Source organism: Rana temporaria, chromosome 1 (genome assembly GCF_905171775.1).
Source record: "Rana temporaria chromosome 1, aRanTem1.1, whole genome shotgun sequence".
Taxonomy (NCBI): Eukaryota; Metazoa; Chordata; class Amphibia; order Anura; family Ranidae; genus Rana; species Rana temporaria.
The window spans coordinates 624,487,814-624,506,180 of NC_053489.1; the positions used below are offsets into that span (position 1 = coordinate 624,487,814).

The 18,367-nt window shown below is 40.1% G+C and overlaps 1 protein-coding gene across 4 annotated transcripts in view; it reads left to right on the plus strand.

The window, feature by feature from the left end:
* Positions 1-18,367, plus strand: part of DOK7 (docking protein 7) — a 215,926-nt gene that overhangs the window by 48,303 nt on the left and 149,256 nt on the right. For all 4 annotated transcript variants that reach the window (XM_040335349.1, XM_040335350.1, XM_040335352.1 and 1 more), the window contains one exon: positions 11,027-11,227. In XM_040335349.1, the coding sequence (XP_040191283.1) occupies positions 11,027-11,227 (201 nt within the window). The remainder of the gene's footprint in view (positions 1-11,026; positions 11,228-18,367) is intronic.

Here is an 18,367-nt window from a genome sequence, read left to right on the forward strand (position 1 = left end):
AATTTAATCGTTTTCTTTTCTTTGTAAATGTCACTTTTGTTGTAGTACATCCTACAGATATGTACTTCACTTCAGATTTCCCAAACATGTTATTTAAAGGAATTTTGTATCTTTAATGCTTCCTCTTTATGCCTTATGCCGCGTACACACGATCATTTTTCGGCATGAAAAAAACGTTGTTTTTCAAAAACGTCATTTAAAATGACATCATTTTTCAGGTTCTGAAAAACGACAATTTTTTTTTCAAACATGCTGCATTTTTTAACGTCGTTTTAAACTATGTAGTCTTTCGGGTTGTAAAAAATGATCGTGTGTGGGCTAAAACGACGTAAAAAACCCGCGCATGCTCAGAAGCAAGTTATGAGACGGGAGCACTCGTTCTGGTAAAACTACCATTCGTAATGGAGTAAGCACATTCATCACGCTGTAACAGACAAAAAAGCGCGAATTGTCGTTTACTAACACGGAATGAGCTAAAGCAGCCCAAAGGCGAATGGAACTTCCCCTTTATAGTGCCGTCGTACGTGTTGTACGTCACCGTGCTTTGCTAGATCATTTTTTTAAAACGATGGTGTGTGGGCTATGTCGTTTTAATGATGAAGTTGGAAAAACGTAGTTTTTTAAACATGCTGAAAAACAACGTTTTTTTTCATGCTGAAAAATGATTGTGTGTACGCGGCATTAATAAAAATAGAGCTGCTGCTCCCTGTCAAATTATATTTTTAACATTCATTTTACATTAGTACTTGTCCCCCAGGACAGAGCCCAGCTACCCATGCCCTTTGACATTTATTTGCCTATTAGCCTTGAAAATTGAGAAACTGATTTTCAAGATTCTCCTACCTATTCTCTTACCCCCTTAATGACCAGGTAATTTTTTGCAATACGGCACTGCATCGCTTTAACTGACAAGTGCGCGGTCGTGCGACGATGTACCCAAACAAAATTTACGTCCTTTTTTTCCCACAAATAGAGATTTATTTTGGTGGTATTTGATCACCTCTGCGGTTTTTATATTTTAAAGAGAGACAATTTTGAAAATGTTTTATTTTTTTTTACTTTTTGCTATGATACATATGCCCCAAAAAATATAAAAAAACACATTTATTCATCAGTTTAGGCCAATATATATTATTCTACTCAATTGGCGTATATTGATTGGTTTGCACAAAAGTTATCGCCTCTACAAACTATTGGATAAGTTAGGGACTTTTATCTATCTTTTATTGTTTTTACGAGTAATGGCGTAAATCTGCGATTTTTAGCGGGACTTCGACATTATTGCAGACAAATCTGACCCAAAATGCCACTTTTTGTGGACCAGGGACATTATTACATTGATCAATGCTATAAAAATGCACTAAAGGGGGTTAACACTAGGGGGCGATTGAGGGGTTAAGTGTGTTTCCTGGGTGTGTTCTTACTGTAGGGGGGGATGGGCTCACTGAGACATGACAGAGATCACTGTTCCCGATCACTGGGAACAGAAAAAATCTGACATATCCCCTGTCAGAATGGGGATCCACCTTGTTTACACTGGCAGATCCCCATTCTGCCTTTGTACTAGGCGATCGCCGGTCGCCAGTGGACATCGAATTCACCCGAATCCACAGGCACGCTTCCGCTGCATGCAGCAAGAGTGCGTCCGCCGGCAGCATGTGGCCGCCTGAACCTCCTTACAGGCATGGAGATGCGCGCAGCACTGCCAACCTGCTGCAGTATATCTGCGTGAGCTGGTCGGCAACCACTTGACATCTGTGCTATAGCTGAAAGACAGCTACAACGCGGACCTCAAATACCGAGAGGGCGTCCATGTATGTTCTTGTATGTCCATGTATGTTCTCATGCCACCTGCACGCCCCAGGGGGCACGCGCAGCGTGCTTTGTGATCACCGAGTTCTTGGGACTTGGCTGATAACAAAGCAGGGTAAACGGCCAATCACAGCGGGCCCTTTATCATGTGATCAGCTGTCAGATAGAGTGAAGCCGGTAATTGGCTTCTGTTATAGGGACATTAGTCCCTAAGTGCCCCCCAGTGCTGCTAATCAGTGGACTCCAGTGCAGCAAATCTATGCCCACCAGTGCCATCTATCAGTGCTTATCAGTACTGCTAATCGGTGCCCACCAGTGCCACCTATCAGTGCCCATCAGTCCTGCCAATCAGTGCCTATCAGTGCCTCCTAATCAGTGCCCATTAGTGCAGCCTCATCAGTGCCTCTTGATCAGTGTCCACCAGTGCCGCCTCATCAGTGTCCATAAGTGAAGGAAAAAAATGACCTGTTTGCAGAATTTTATAACAAAATATGTAAAACTTTTTGTTTGTTTTTTTGTCTTTTTTTGTTCATTTAGAAAAAAAAAAAACATTGGTGATTAAATACTACCAAAAGAAAGCTCTATTTGTGTGAAAAAAATTATAAAAATTCAATTTGGGTACAATGTTGCATGACCGCGCAATTGTCATTCAAAGTGTGAGAATGCTGAAAGCTGAAAATTGCCCGGTCAGGAAGGGGCTATAAGTGCCAAGTAAGCAAGTGGTTAATGATGCTCTCATTAAACTCTACTCTACTCTTCAGATTTTAGGACTCGTTTGCCGAACTTGCCCTCAAATTAAAACCAACCAGATTCACCCTTCACTACTTCCTACTACCACTAACCTGGTGAAGCAGCAACACTCTTTGGGTTAACAACTGCTGCTGCTGCCCACCTAACTCACCTGCCCACAGGCATGATCCTTACACCCCAGCACTTCTAAATGTCTCCTTGTGCTGCGTTTCCTTCCCTTTCTCTCAACTCTGCTGTACAGGGACTTTATGTGACTAATGTCAAGTCAAATTCAGGTACTTATACTGCTTGCATGTAAAAAATACCTGTCATGAAGAATTACTGGCAGTTGAATAAATAGCAGAGTTGCATTAATTTGTGTCTTATCTGTCTTCCTGAAGTAAGGATTTAATTCAGTAAGTGGCATTTTCTGAACTTTGATCAACCACAATTAATCCCACAAATTAGTTAGAGCAGGCTTTGGTATAATTTGTTATTATGGAGTTTTTCTCACTTTCATTCCAATCTGGACATATGGTATTTTAATATGTGAATGTATCTGGTATGTGGATTATCCCATCAGAAAATGTTTAATACCATAGAAAATTGATTTAAAATTTTCAGGGAATCATGACAAAATTGACTTACAGCACAAAGTGAAAACAGAATTGCTGACGAGTGCTAAGTACAGCTTCAGGTTTGCTATTCTTCTAGCCCAGTGCAGTCTCTTTATCCCATAGTAAAAGCCAAACTCCAAGCAGGTATAAAAGCACGCCAATTATTGCAATTAAGTTTGAGCCAACATCCGTCGGAACAAAATACACGGTTTTGTTGTTGGAATGTCCGATCGTGTGTACGCGGCATTAATGACACATCACAGGATGTAACCTTGTGGCTTATAGAAGTAACTAAGTCAGTGTCCAGAAAAGACTAAACACAAACAAATCTCTAGGACCTGAAAGCTTGCACCCAAGGAACTCAACCAGGGTTTAGCCAGACTATATCCAAGAATTTGCTGATGAAAACAGTATCATTAGTAGTAGGGTTGTCCCGATACTGATACTAGTATTGGTATTGGGACCGATACCAAGCATTTGCCCAAGTATTTGTACTCGGGCAAATGCTCCCGATGCTTTACCGATACTTATACAGTCAGCGGTGATTAGTGTGTGGGAAAGTTACAAGCACCGATCACCACTGTATAGATTTAAAAAATAATTTCTCCGCTTCTCTCTACACCCCTCCCCCGCGCAGCTTTCAGCTGCTTTAAAATCAGCGGTGATCGGTGCTTGTAACTCCCCCACACACGATCACCGCTGATTGTACAAGTATCGGTAAAGCATCAGGAGCATGACTGTCCCGTGTCCTCCTCCAGCCCCCCTCCGTTTTGCTGCAGTCTGTCTCCCTCCCTCCATGTCCCCCCATGTTTATCTCTCCCTCCGTGTATCCCGCCGTCTATCCCGCCGTGTATATCTCCCCTTCCGTGCTCCTACTCCACCCCCTGGAATTGTCAGGATGGAGAGTGGGGTAGGAGCCGGTAAATCCAGCTCCTTACTGCTCCGAATGGACAGAGTCAGTGATTACTGACTCTGTCCATTCACATAACTGAAACATTGTAACCTGTGTTTACAATGTTTCAGTTTATGAATGAAGAGAAGACTGTCTTCTCTCCTTTCATTTTCAGCGCAGCTGAGAAAGGGACTGGGGAATCTGTGTCCCTAGTCCCTTTCTCTGTCTCAAAGGGGAGATGTCAGAGGTCTGTTAAGACCCCTGATATTTTACCAAAGCCCCCCAACAGGGCTGAAAAAATAAATAAAAAAAATAAAGAATAAAAAAACAAAAAAATAAAAAAAATGATTGTAGAAAATAAAAAAATAAAATAAAAAACATACTGACACGGTCTACCCCCCCCCCTCCCTTAAAAAAAAGAAAGCATTGAAAAAAAAATTGTAAAAAATTAAAAACAAATTGTTAAAGATAAAAAAAATAAAAAAAAAATACTGACACATGTGCCGCTGTCACATGAGATTAAAAATAAGTATCGGTATTCGGTATCAGCGAGTACTTGAAAAAAAGTATCGGTACTTGTACTCGGTCTTAAAAAAGTGGTATTGGGATATCCCTAATTAGTAGTAATCAGCATGGGTTTATGAAAGGTCATTCTTGCCAAACCAACCTGTTAACCTTCAATGAGGAAGTGATCTGCCACCTGGCCACATGCCGCCTGTACATGTGGTGTTTCTGGATATTGCAAACGCATTTGATACAGTCCTCCACAAACGCTTAATCTATAAACTTAGGTTTGTAGGCATGTACCATAGGGTTTGCTCTTGGATAGAAAACTGGCTATATGGGCACGTTCAAAGGGTGGTTTTAAAGTTAACAATAAAAGTGAAATATTCCTTTAAATTTCGTACCTGGGTGCTGTCTATCGTGTGCCTGTAAAGTAGCGCATGTTCCCGTGTTTAGAACTGTCCCTGCACAAAAATGTAATTTCTAAAGGAAAAAAAGTAATTTAAAACTACTCACGGCTATTCATGAATTGTCAGGTCCCGGCAATACAGATCAAAGTCATTGAAAAAAACGGCAGGGGTTCCCCACCAGTCCAGTTCAGGCCCTTTGGGTCTGGTATGAATATTAGGGGAACCCCGAACCAAAAAAAAATCGTGGGGGGTCCCCCCCAAATTCCATATCAGGCCCTTCAGGTCTGGTATGGATATTAAGAGGAACCATTTAAAAAAAAATGGTGTGGGGTTCCCCCCCAAAAATCCATACCAGACCCTTATCCAAGCACGCAACCTGGCAAGCCGCAGGAAAAGAGGGGAGCCAAGAGAGATCGGCCCCCACTCCTGAACCGTACCAGGCCACATGCCCTCAACATGGGGAGGATCTCCCCGTGTTGATGGGGACAAGGGCCTCATCCCCACAACCCTTGTTCGGTGGTTGTGGGGGTTTGTGGGCGGGGGGCTTTCTCCTTACGTGTCATGGGGGTTTCATTCCTCGCTGGAGACTGAGTGAGGGGAGACTGGAGCATTGCTGGAGAATGTATCATCATTGGACATGGAGAGACGGGATTACATCGCTGGACAGACTTTGAGAGACTGGATTACATCGCTGGAATTTATTTTTTATTTTTAATAGAGGACTGTAATTTTTACAATTTTCACACTTTTTCTTTGTGAAATGGTAGGGGTTCAATGTACCCCTTACCAATTCACTTGGGGAGGGGGGGCAGGATCTGGGGGTCCCCTTTGTTAAAGGGGGCTTCCAGATTCCGATAAGCCCCCATATTTTTGGGGGATATTTATTATAGCAAAAAGTAAAGAATTTTTTTTTTTTTTTCAAAATTGTCACTCTATTTTTGTTTATAGCGCAAAAAATAAAAACCGCAGAGGTGATCAAATACCACCAAAAGAAATCTCTATTTGTGGGAAAAAAAGGACGCCAATTTTGTTTGGCAGCCATGTCGCACAATTGTCAGTTAAAGCCACGCAGTGCCGAATCGCAAAAAGGGGCCTGGTCCTTTACCTGCATTTTGGTCCGGGTCTTAAGTGGTTAAAGGACTATTTCACTTTTATTGTTTCACTTTAAAGGGGTTGTAAAGGAAAAAATGTGTTTCCCTAAATAGCTTCCTTTACCAGTCCTCCTTCACTTACCTCATCCTTCGATTTTGCTTTTAAATGTCCTTATTCCTTCTGAGAAATCCTCACTTCCTGTTCTTCTGTCTGTAACTACACGCAGTAATGCGAGGCTTCCTCCCTGGTGTGGAGAAAGCCTCTTGAGGGGGCGAGCAGGAGGGTCAGGACACTCTCTACTTTGCAGATAGAGAAAGGAGCTGTGTGTTAGCGGGCATCCTGACACTCCTGCTCGCCCCCTCCCCCCTCAAGAGGCTTTCTCCACACCAGGGAGAAAGCCTTGCATTACTGTGTGGAGCTACAGACAGAAGAACAGGAAGTGAGTATTTCTTAGAGGAAATAAGGACATTTAAATGCAAAATCGAAGGATGAGGTAAGTGAAGGAGGACTGCACTAAGGTAAAGGAAGCTATTTAGAGAAAAAAATATTTCCTTTACAACCCCTTTAAGCATTATTAAAATCACTGCTCCCGAAAAAAAAATGCAGTTTTTAAAAAAAAAAATTCATTAATATTTGTCCCCTGGGACAGAACCCAGGTCCCCAAACACTTTTTATGACAATAAGTTGCATATTAACCTTTGGAATTAACACTTTTGACTTCTCCCATAGACTTTTAAAGGGTGTTTTGCAGGTTTTCGAATTTGCCACGAACACCCCAAATGGGCAAACAGCCAATGTTTGAGTCAAACTCATGTTTGACTCGAACATGAAGCTCATCCCTACTTACTAGGGGGAGAAGCTCTGGGGGATTCCATGATGGAGAAGGATCTGGGGGTCCTACTATATGACAGACTTAGCAATAGCATGCATTGTCAAGCTGTGGCAAGAAAAGCCAACAGAATATTATCATGCATTAAAAAAGGAATTTATATCAGAGATAAAATAATAATCCTACAACTTTATAAAACTCTGGTTAGGCCACATCTGGAGTATTCCGTCCAGTTCTGGTCACCAATCCTAAGAAAGGATGTGCTAGAGCTGGTGAGAGTTCAGAGAAGGGCACCAAAATGAATCAGGGGGCTGGAGGAATATGAGGAACGACTACAAGCCAAAAGTTTGCCCCCCCCCCCCTCCAAGGCAGCCTTCTGGGACACAACACAGGTCACAGAAGACTACAGGGTCATTCACAAAGCACAGAGATACTTGCAAATGCGCAGTTGGAAATTGTCTATAAAGCCGCAAGGCTTCACTTCCTGTTTCCCTTACTTCAGATGCCGGTGCTTGCATGAAAAGCCAAAAAATCAGCTCGGGAGAGGACATCCATCGCTGGATCCCTGGACAGGTAAGTTTCCTTTTGCTAAAAGTCAGCAGCTACATTGTTTGTAGCTGCTGACTTTTAATTTTTTTCGGGGGAGCCTGGAGCTACGCTTTAAGAGTCATTAAAGTGAACCCGTGGATTGAAAAACCTCATAAACAAGCAGAAGTAAGATAATGCAGGCACATCCAGATGTCGGCATGTGTTCTGCATTTGCAATCTAAGCACTGAAAGTGTGATCTCTGTAATTGATTCAGTTGCGGTGAAATAGCTTAACTTAAAGTCTAATAGCTTGGCAGAAATTGACTCGATTCAAATGACATCCTGCAGATCGTACAAAGCTTTAATTAAAAACTTTTGGAGGTCTTCAGAGATGAACATCAAGTAGGTCAAAAAATCATAGTGTGTCTAGCTCCAGAAGAATACAGCACATATGATGAAAAAACAAGGGACTAAATACATAGAGCATCCCCTAACTACAGAGTAAGGAAAGACCAAATTATTTAAAGGCAAACAAAAAACAATGCATGTGTAACATGATAGCATGTTTATATCCAGAGCAATCAGATATCCCAAAAATCGGAGGAGTTCTTTTAGGCAAATATCAACAAGATCTATTGTGGTCAACCTGTGGCATGCCCCTTTCTACTGTCCTTGTCTTCCTATTGACCAATGATGCCACCCATTATACTTTGTGATCAATAGGGAGCCAGAGAGATTGGTAATGAGCAGGCCTTAGCACAACCATGTTGAAGAACTATGACATCTTTTCTTAGGTCTGTTGGGAGCTGCCAGTGGTATCCTGGTGCTATCCTGGTAGAAAATTATCCATGGTGGAAAGGGGAAACTCAATCATCAATGAATGTCTTCTATTAATTTACCATAGTATATATGTTGTGAGCATAAAATGATGCCAGTGGCTTCTTACTAGGGATGAACAAATCTGCCTGGTTTTGATTTGTCGATCTTGCAGTTTTAAGTTCTGTCCATTTTTGAAGCTAACATGAAAACAACTGTCAAAAATCATGGGGAGATGAACTCTGCCTCTGGGAACATGTGCTAATGTAAAAAAAAAAAAAGAATCAAATAAATTACCACACACCTGGGAGAGGGTCTTTGCATGCAGCTTTGAGGGCAACACTGAAACACACAAATATTTTAACTAACTTGGAAGATGCACAGGGGTGCTTTATGAATGCAGTGGGTCTATGTGTAAAGTCGTACTTTGGGCTCTTCTGCTGGAGAAAAACAAAGTTCAAACATTTGGTCTGGTTTTCTTTAGCTTTCAATGGCTATACGTAGTGCCTTCTGGTTACATAGTAATGCATAGGTTCCTGGTGGATGTGGGATTAATTACCTTATGCAGCCGTTTGGCTCCCACAACTTTTTTTCATTGACATAACATGGAACATTTACTGATGGATTAAACAGAACCTGTGCTTAGTCCCTGTATACACTCTACACATATTCCACAGTCCTTATACTAATAACAAATTCCTAATTACTGTACAACAGCTGTCAGTCTCACAGACACACATAAACCTCAGGACAAAGGATCATTTAAAAAAATAAAAACTTTAATTTACATATGCTTTTCTGCAAACAAAAAGATATAATTTTGCATGACTGAGCATACCCTAAGGAAGAACATCATTAAAACCAGCAACTGTTGAGAAAATGAATACTTCTGTAAGTTCTATGTAACGTATAGAACATATGAAGACCTTGCTCACATGGGGTGTACGCCCTTGCGAGACTGTTTTTGACCACATGAGGATGCACAAGCGTTCCGCGCATCCCCATGCAGGCAGTCCTATTTATGTCATTTGGAGGAGGTCTTACTATGTTTCTTTTTTTCAAAGTTATTTTAAGCTTTGGTCAAACATAATGGGGTTTTCTTTTTTTTCTCTCTAATTTCTATCAAACTCTCATTAAGACTTAATTAAGAGATTGCAGAGGATACAACAGCATTAAAAATGACCAGTAGCAGCATTTTATGAAGTAGAATTGGACAAAATGTTCTAGAGACAAAGAGTACAGACAGGATGACACAGAAGCAGGACAATTTTAATGAGCAAGGCTAGGCTTGAATTTACAAAGGGTTTTACTACAAGTATGAAGATACTGCAGAAATGTTAGATGTGTGCCAATAGTTATTTAACAGCTTAAAAATACTTTCGTCCTGGAATCATTGTATAGAATAATTGATATGGAGGCTATGTAGACTTTCATGGTACCCAAATGGACAACAAATGACTTAAAAAACATTGTTTTATGACATCATTTCAATAAAACATTATTGTGCCTTGACATAAGCACGAAAACCGCTCTCTCTTGAGTGGATAATTACATAGTAATACCAATAGTCTATCACATAAAGTTTATTTGTATCTTCTCAACATGTTTTGTGGTTATATCTACTTCTTCAGGAGTATTTTTGGAGAGCACAAGTATCTATAAAAAGACAATAATTAATCAAAGAAAGTACAACAGGGTACCATGGAAATGCATAGAAACATACTCATTAACTTAAGGGGGTACACAGCCTGTTGGGCATGAAGAGCACATATCTCCCCTGGCAGGTGTGGGACCACCAAAGCAATGAAGCACCTAGATCCTACCTAACAAATGTATAAAATATTGCAATTTAAATAAATGGTTTAAAATATATGCCAAAGGACCAAAATTAAAACTTTGCATCAAAGTACACACTGTGTTAGAGTAAAAATCCTCAAAACTTGGAGATAGCTCTAGCTAAATGATCATCAATATTGGCTCAGAAATTCCTGCATTGAGGCATATCCAAAACAGTAATCTAAATTAGAGTTTTAATTGCGGTCCTTTGGCATATATTTTAGACCATTTATTAAAATTGCAATGTTTTATACATTTGTTAGGTAGGATCTAAGTGCTCTATTGTTTTGATGCTGCCACACCTTCTGGGGGAAGTGTACGATTGGTGCCCCACATGCTGTGTACCCTCTTGAATTGATGAGTACGTTTCTATGCATCTCCATCACTTGTTTTTTGCCCAGTCTTAAAAATTATACCGTGTTGTACTTTCTTTGTTTTGACTAATTATTGTCTTTTCATTGATAATTTTGCTTTTTAAAAATACTCCTGAAGAAGCTGATATAACCACGAAACATGTTGAGAAGATACGAATAAACTTTATGTGATAGACCATAAGATCCAGATATTAGTATCACTATGTAATTATCCGCTCTAGAGAGAGTGCTGCTTTTAGTGCTCATGTCAAGTCACAATAATTTAATAAAATGATGTAATAAAATAATGTTTTTTAGATCATTTATGTATTTGTTGTCCATTTGGGTACCAAGTCCACAAACCCTCCATATCAATATTTCTATACAAAGATACTGCAGAAGATACAGCCATTTAAAATTGGCCGGTAGCAGGATTGTTTAAATTTGGTATAATAAGTGGAAATGTATTAGAGACAAAGTAGTCTCTTTAGGAAGCAGTACAAGACCTTAGTATGCTGGAAAAATAGATGAAAGTCACACAAGTGTTCAGAAAGAAAAATACAAACAACATGCTGATGCATTTGACCACAGAACTTTTACAATCTCAGTTCACAGATTCCATGTCGGAGTACAGCCTGGCACCAAATTGGAAAGTGGACCTGCCACACTGCACCTGTGCAATGACATCTTAGTTCTCGCTAGAGATCTTCCGCCAATTGCGATGGGGCAATGGAAGTTGACTGACTTAAGACGATATGGAGCTGTTCCGAATGGCTTTGTCTTTGAAGGAGGAACACGGTGTGGATACTGTAAGTAGTGCATTATGCATGTGATTATTTGGATAATTTTTAACAAATGAGAGAAGACTTGTCAGAAAAGTGTCACCCCTGATGATTGGTGGCTAAACTGGTTTATCTTGGAGTTTACACTTGATTGTTAAGCTTGGTTCTACAACGATTTGCGTATAGCACATGGTTAAAAAAACGATGTATTACCTCCACTGTGCGCTAGCTTTTAGCTACTCTCCGCACTTTCATAAATGCATTCATATGTCATCACAATGTATGTCTTGCACAGCAACGTGCATATATACTTGCTCATCCCTGGACTTTGTTTTTATTGTTGCATTTGTCCCAATGATTGATGGCTCATTTAATAAATGCAGTTGACTGGCTACTTCAGGATATTACTTTCTTTGTATTTTTACTCATCACAGGGTATATTTAGTCTAGAATGATATGGTTAAATACTCAACTAGTGCGTTCCTATTGGCTAATTTGTGCTGCCTGTCATGGCCCTGAACCTAAATTTTGTCTTATTTTTTGGTTTTCAAATGTTCGTTGTTTACTTTCTTGTTTTGACATTTAGTTAATTCTTATGCCGTGTACACACGACAGTTTTTTGCGATGTTAAAAATATATATATTTTTTAATGTTATTAACCACTTGGCCACTGGGCACTTAAACCCCCTTAATAACAGACCAATTTTCAGCTTTCGGTGCTCTCACATTTTGAATGACAATTACTCAGTCATACAACATTGTACCCAAATGACATTTTTGTAATTTTTTTCACACAAATAGAGCTTTCTTTTGGTGGTATTTAATCACCGTTGGGTTTTTTATTTTTTGCGCTATAAAAGAAAAAAGACTGAAAATTCTGTAAAATTTAATTTTTCTCTGTTTCTGTTATAAAAAAAGGAAATTTGTAATTTTTCTTCATAAATTTTGGCCAAAATTTATACTGCTACATATCTTTGGTAAAAATAAGTACAAATTGGTGGATATTATTTGGTCTTTGTGAAAGTTATAGCGTCCCCAAGCTATGGTGCCAATATCTGAAAATTGATCACACCTGAAGTACTGACGGCCTATCTCATTTCTTGAGACCCTAACATGCCAGAAAAGTACAAATACCCCCCAAATGACCCCTTTTTGGAAAGAAGACATTCCAAGGTATTTAGAAAGAGGCATGGTGAGTTTTTTGAAGTTGTCATTTTTTCCCACAATTCTTTGCAAAATCAAGATTTTTTTTATTTTTTTTTATACATACAGTGGGGAAAGTAATTATTTGATCCCCTGCAGATTTTGCAGGTTTGCCCACTTATAAAGAAATGAAGGGTCTTTAATTTTTTTTTATCAAAGGTGTATTTTAAATAATAGTGTCAGAATATCAACCAAAAATCCTGAAAAAACACATGATACAAATGTTATAAATTGAGTTACAGTTGAGTAAGTAAAATTATTATTTGATCTCTAAGCAAAACATGACTTAGTACTTGGTGGAGAAACCCTTGTTGGCAAGCACAGAGGTAAGACATTTATTGTAGTTGGTTATCAGGTTTGCACACATCTCAGGAGGGATTTTGGTCAACTCTTCTTTACAGATCTTCTCTAAATCCTTAAGGTTTTTTGTCTGTCGCTTGGCAACTCAAAGTTTCAGCTCCCTCCATACATTTTCTATAGGATTAAGGTCTGGAGACTAGCTAGACCACTCCATGGACTTAATGTGCTGCGTCTTTGCGTATGTTTTGGGTCATTGTCATGCTGGAAGACCCATCCACGGCCCATTTTAAGTGTTCTGGCTAAGGGAAGAAGGTTCTCATCCAAGATTTTCCAATACATGGCCCTATCCATTGACCCCTCAATGCGGCAAAGTCAGTCTGTACCTTTAGCAGAGAAACCGCCCAAAACACAATGTTTCCACCTACGTGCTTGACTGTAAGGATGGTGTTCTTCGGGTCCTCCAAACATGGCAAGTCGAGTTAATGCCAAAGAGTTCAATTTTGGTCTCATTTGACCAAAGCACTTTCTCCAAATCCTTCTCTGAATCATTTAGACGTTCTTTGGCAAACTTCAGATGGGCCTGTGCATGTGCCTTCTTGAGGAGGGGGACCTTGCAGGCACTGCAGGATTTCAATCCATGGCAGCGTATTGTGTTACCAATGGTTTGTTTGGTGACTGTGGTCCCAACTGCCTTGAGATCATTCACAAACCCCTCCCATGTAGTTCTGGGCTGATCCCTCACTTTTTTCATGATTGTCCTCGCCCCATGAGGTGTAATCTTGCATGGATCTCAATACCGAGGATGATTGGTGGTTATTTAGTATTTCTTACATTTGCAAATAATCGCTCCAACAGTTGTCTCCTTCTCACCAAGCTTCTTGCTGATGGTCTTGTAGCCCATTCCAGCCTTTTGAAAATCTACAGTCTTGTGCCTGACGTCCTTTGACAGCTTTTTGTCTTGCCTATGTTGGAGGGCCGGCCATTGTACTGCACAATGTTCACTTTTTCACTCTCCTCATCTTCCTTCTCCCCCACTTTCTTTTTTGTTTCCCCTTTGTTTGTCACTTTTATGTATTTTTTTGTTTGGTGTTCACTTATGTCACGTTTAATTAGTAGGGTGCGGGTCCTCGGGCCAGCCCTGAACGTCTTGGGAGTGGGTGGACATGGCCTTCTGGCTTAGTTCGCCTGCTCTCATGGGGTCTCCCTTCGGGGGAGCCCCACCTAGTACTGGGAGGGTTCTGTTTCGGCAGACCCTCTAAGGAATGGGATCTGTGTCGGCTTCGGTTGCACAGACCCTGTGAGTACCTCAGTCCCTGTCAGGAGCCTAACGCCCCGGGGGATCAGGGTTGGGTCCTCCTTATGGAGGACCATGTCAGGAATGCTGGTAGATCAGACTGTGTGACCGCACAGAGGAACCAAACAAGGTGAGTAGTGAAATAAAAGGGGTTTATTTACAAATGTGTGAACCACCAGTGCACAATAAAACGACAAACAGTATGTACAAATAAAGGGGAATACCGTATTCATAAACGAGCCAAGCCGAGGTCATACACATGGGAGGTCAGTAGATGGGTAAGGATGGGGACAGGAATCAGGACACAGGGAGGACAAGTCCAGGCAGGGATCAAGGATCAGGATCAGAAATCAGGGTCAAATACAAGCTCAGGTCCAGGAGGTATGACGATACCAGGGCGAGGAGTGATTACACACGCCGGGTATTTATAGAGGCGTGCTGATTGCATTCAGGTCACACCTGAACGCAGGAAGGGCTGTATGCTCCATACTGCCAAGAACGCCCCGCTGGTGGACGCCAGTACTGCAGCCCAAGGATAACATAGCAGTAACACCAGCAGGGGGAACCTTCCCTGACAGACCAATTGACGTAAGCACCCGTTTGCACTTTTTTGTTGCACCTCTTTATTGTGTGTGCACATTTTGTATGCACCGGGTGGAAGTTTTTTGGGTGTGTTTTGGACGCCATGAGCTTTTCAATAGAGCCCATGTTGGTGGGTTTGAATGAAAGGAAGAGATTATGTGGACAGGTGTCTTTTATACACATAACGAGTTGTCAATCGGAGCACTTTCTTAAATTGACAGGACTAATTTACGACATGAGCACATACTGCAGCCAGTCTGTGGGAGCCAGAATTATTGTTGGTTGGTAGGGAATCAAATACTTATTTTACTCATTGAACTGCAACTCAATTTAGAACATTTGTGGACAAACCTAAAACATCTGCAGGGTCAGCATCAAATAATTATTTTCCCCACTGAACAGTAAACAGGACACAAAAATATGTTCTTTGGAGTTCCGGCATTCAGAGCCGACACAACAATAACAATGTAAAAGAATGAGTCTGACAGTTTCAGCACTCCCACTAAACTTACTAAAGTTCAATAATGTAATATGCCATACAAAACAATAACTGACATTTTTGTGGTTTCCTGAGCCCCTTATCACCTTAAGCCAATAACACATAGAAATACAATAAAGTAAGCAAACATATACATCTCACAGGACTGAACGTGATGTGCATTGCTGGGGCTTAATCTTTATACAGAAAAATAATGAGTTAACCATAAAGAATTGATCTCATAGAAACAAAAGCATTGGGAGTTTGAGTTCTTACAGAAAGGGCAACTGTGTATATAAATGTATGTAATGATATCACACTACTACAATGATGTACACAGCTGTCCTGGCATGCATGCCCAATGCCTTTGTTTTTATGTGATGAACTCTTTATTCCTATTCATGAATATTCATAGTTTTTTTCTGTAAAGCTTAAACTAAGTACACTCCTACAAAAAAACCTGACACATTGATTATATAGAAGGCACTCGGGTCTTACTCTCAATGTGCTCTCTCAGCGCTGGAGTCCGCTGAAAATCCTGTTAAAAAAAGAGCTGGGATTTGTATAGGGCTTGGCACCTTATAGTGCATTTTCTATACACTGTGGGGCTGATAGACTGAAAAGTTTCATTTAGTTTAGTGAATGATGTACACATGTGCTGACTTCATTTATATAATAATTTGTGAGCAGAGATCCTGATTTTTTGTTCTTGGACATGCTTATTTGCAATTTAATTACATTTTAATTTAATTTGTTTACGCTATTTTATTTTTTCAATTTAATTAAATAAAAATTTTCACTTAGCTTCACCTCAATCATCAAGATCAGAAAATACAGGGGTGCAATCAGCGCAAAAATTAAGAGACCATGTATAGTGTAAATTAATATTATTAGTTCAAAATAATATTTATAATTCAAAATAGTATTATATGTATGTGAAAAAACATTAAGTTTGAATTCACCGGTATGCTAGCTGAACACAAAAAGACATTCACAAAATCCAAAAAAGATCCAAAAAATATAGCCGCCCTGCTTAGGAAGTTGTAACAACGCAACGCGTCCGTGGGAATAGGAGCCTGAATCTCTGTCGCTCGCTGCCGTCCTGAAGAGCCTAACCATCCGATCCGATCGTGTGATCGTGTTAACTGTCTGATTTGATGCCCTGGTTTTATTTCTATGCCTGATGTTATTTGGCTAAATGTGAGTAGCCTGAGTTTTTATACACTATTAAATTATTCAATGTCCAGCGGAAGCTCTTAGATCTGTGATTTATTGTTCCATGTCTGGATCAATGTGTATGGCTGATATTTGAGAAACTGAATTACCATCTTGCTGTCCGGCCTACTTTGTTGGCATACCTGCTTTACTGACCATCTGGTAACACAGTGGTCTAATGCTGAGGTGAGAGTACCCATCTTTCACTGGTGGAGGGATCACTTATAAGTTTTAGTGTGTTCAATCTCACGTAGTGAAAAGTCTTTGGAAGTATCTGATTGGATTCCCAATCCTTTGGACTTTATTGATTTTCACTGTTTTTCACTTAATTATTTATTTTTGGTTTTGCGCTGCACTATTTTTTCTATATACAGAATCATCAAGGTCAGTTTAAATTTTCTGTGCATTGAGGTGTTCTACATTGCTGAAATAGAGTCATGTATCTTTTGTAGAAAAAGTTTAATTGTATCATCACAAAGTGGTACTGTGGATACAAGAGACAGTACAATGGTGCCACGTCCCGATATGCTTACAAGACTATATAGAAAATTGATGATGGACTTTGTAGTCACCACAATGACAATGTTATTAAAATTCAATTAACTTTATTACATAATGTACAAATTAACAATGCTATAAACGTTTTCCATTCACAATAGAACAATGTTGCCTACTTAACACAAGGCACACCACCTAATAAACCAACAGTAATTAACTGTCTATTCATCAGGGGATAATAGGACTAGGTCCTTTGATTTGGTAACATCAGACATGGTGTTGAATGATGCAAGCTCAGCTCTTTATGTTATGCGTGAAAACGCTTCTTCAGGAGATTAGGCATATATTATCATTTTGAACATGGTAGCAATTCGCTGATTAAAGCGGAGTTCTGGCCACAATTTCACTTTTTAAATATAAATACCCCTGTAATACACAAGCTTAATGTATTCTAGTAAAGTTAGTCTGTAAACTAAGGTCCGTTTTGTTAGGTTGTTACAGCATTTAGACACTTTATAAAATAGAAATTGACTGGGGCCATCTTAAGTGTGGGCATCATGAAGCCAGACTGTATGACTTCCTGGATTTCAGCCTTGCAAATCTCGCACATGCTCAGTGCTGCACAAGCAGTGTCAGATCAGGTTTCAGCACCTGTGCTGTCCAAGTCACATGATTCTTTGAGACTGGGGAGTGCACAGACTCCTGGAAAGTTACACCCACTACATTCCCAGGAGTCTGTGCGGTGTACGTTAGGAAGCATTAAGCACCTATGTGCAGGAAGTGGGAAGATTAACTATTCTGCCTAGCAACAACACTTTGAAGGCATCTAAAAAAAAAAAACATTTTTCGTAAAGGACTAATGACATTTTTTTTTACTGATGTAATGTTATATTTATGGGTGGAACTCCACTTTAAGGGTTATGTACAAAAGAGCTGGTATCCAGGATGCAACAGGAAATGCGAGGATATATTGCCAAACATTACAATCTACATACGGCAAGAGTTCCACAGCATACCCAGCTTAATATGTTTATGTGTTGTACAGTATAACAAACACAGACTAAAGGTAGAAAGATCTGGATTGGGTGCTGTTTGGTGGCTGAGGTTGTGAGAAGTTTTTCAAACCATCCATAAATTTCCTCACACTGTAGAATAATTACATGCAGTCACCGCATAGAGAGGCATCGACTGCAAAGCTCCGCTACTACTGGACAACACAGCGTTTAGGTCTACAACCACTTTAAGTAGGCAACATTATTGTGTTGTAAATGGAAAATGTTTTTTTTTAGTATTGTTAATTTGTTCCCATTAGGGAGATCGAAGTCGGGCTCTATCCGGCCCAATAGTGAAGGAAGGCAGCCGTCAGCTACTGGAGCTATTTGCCTGGCATCAGGTTCCTGGCACAAACATCAAGCAATAGGCATCGGCTGTTTAAATAGGGATACGAGGAGGAACCAGGTGATATCATCACCATGCACCGGAGTTGGTGGAGATGTCCATGCCCCGGTGGAGAGATGGGAATATTACATGAGCCCCGGTGGAGATATAGGAATATTACAGTCTTTGGCAAGCCAGTGATACATTCTGTAGAGTGGTA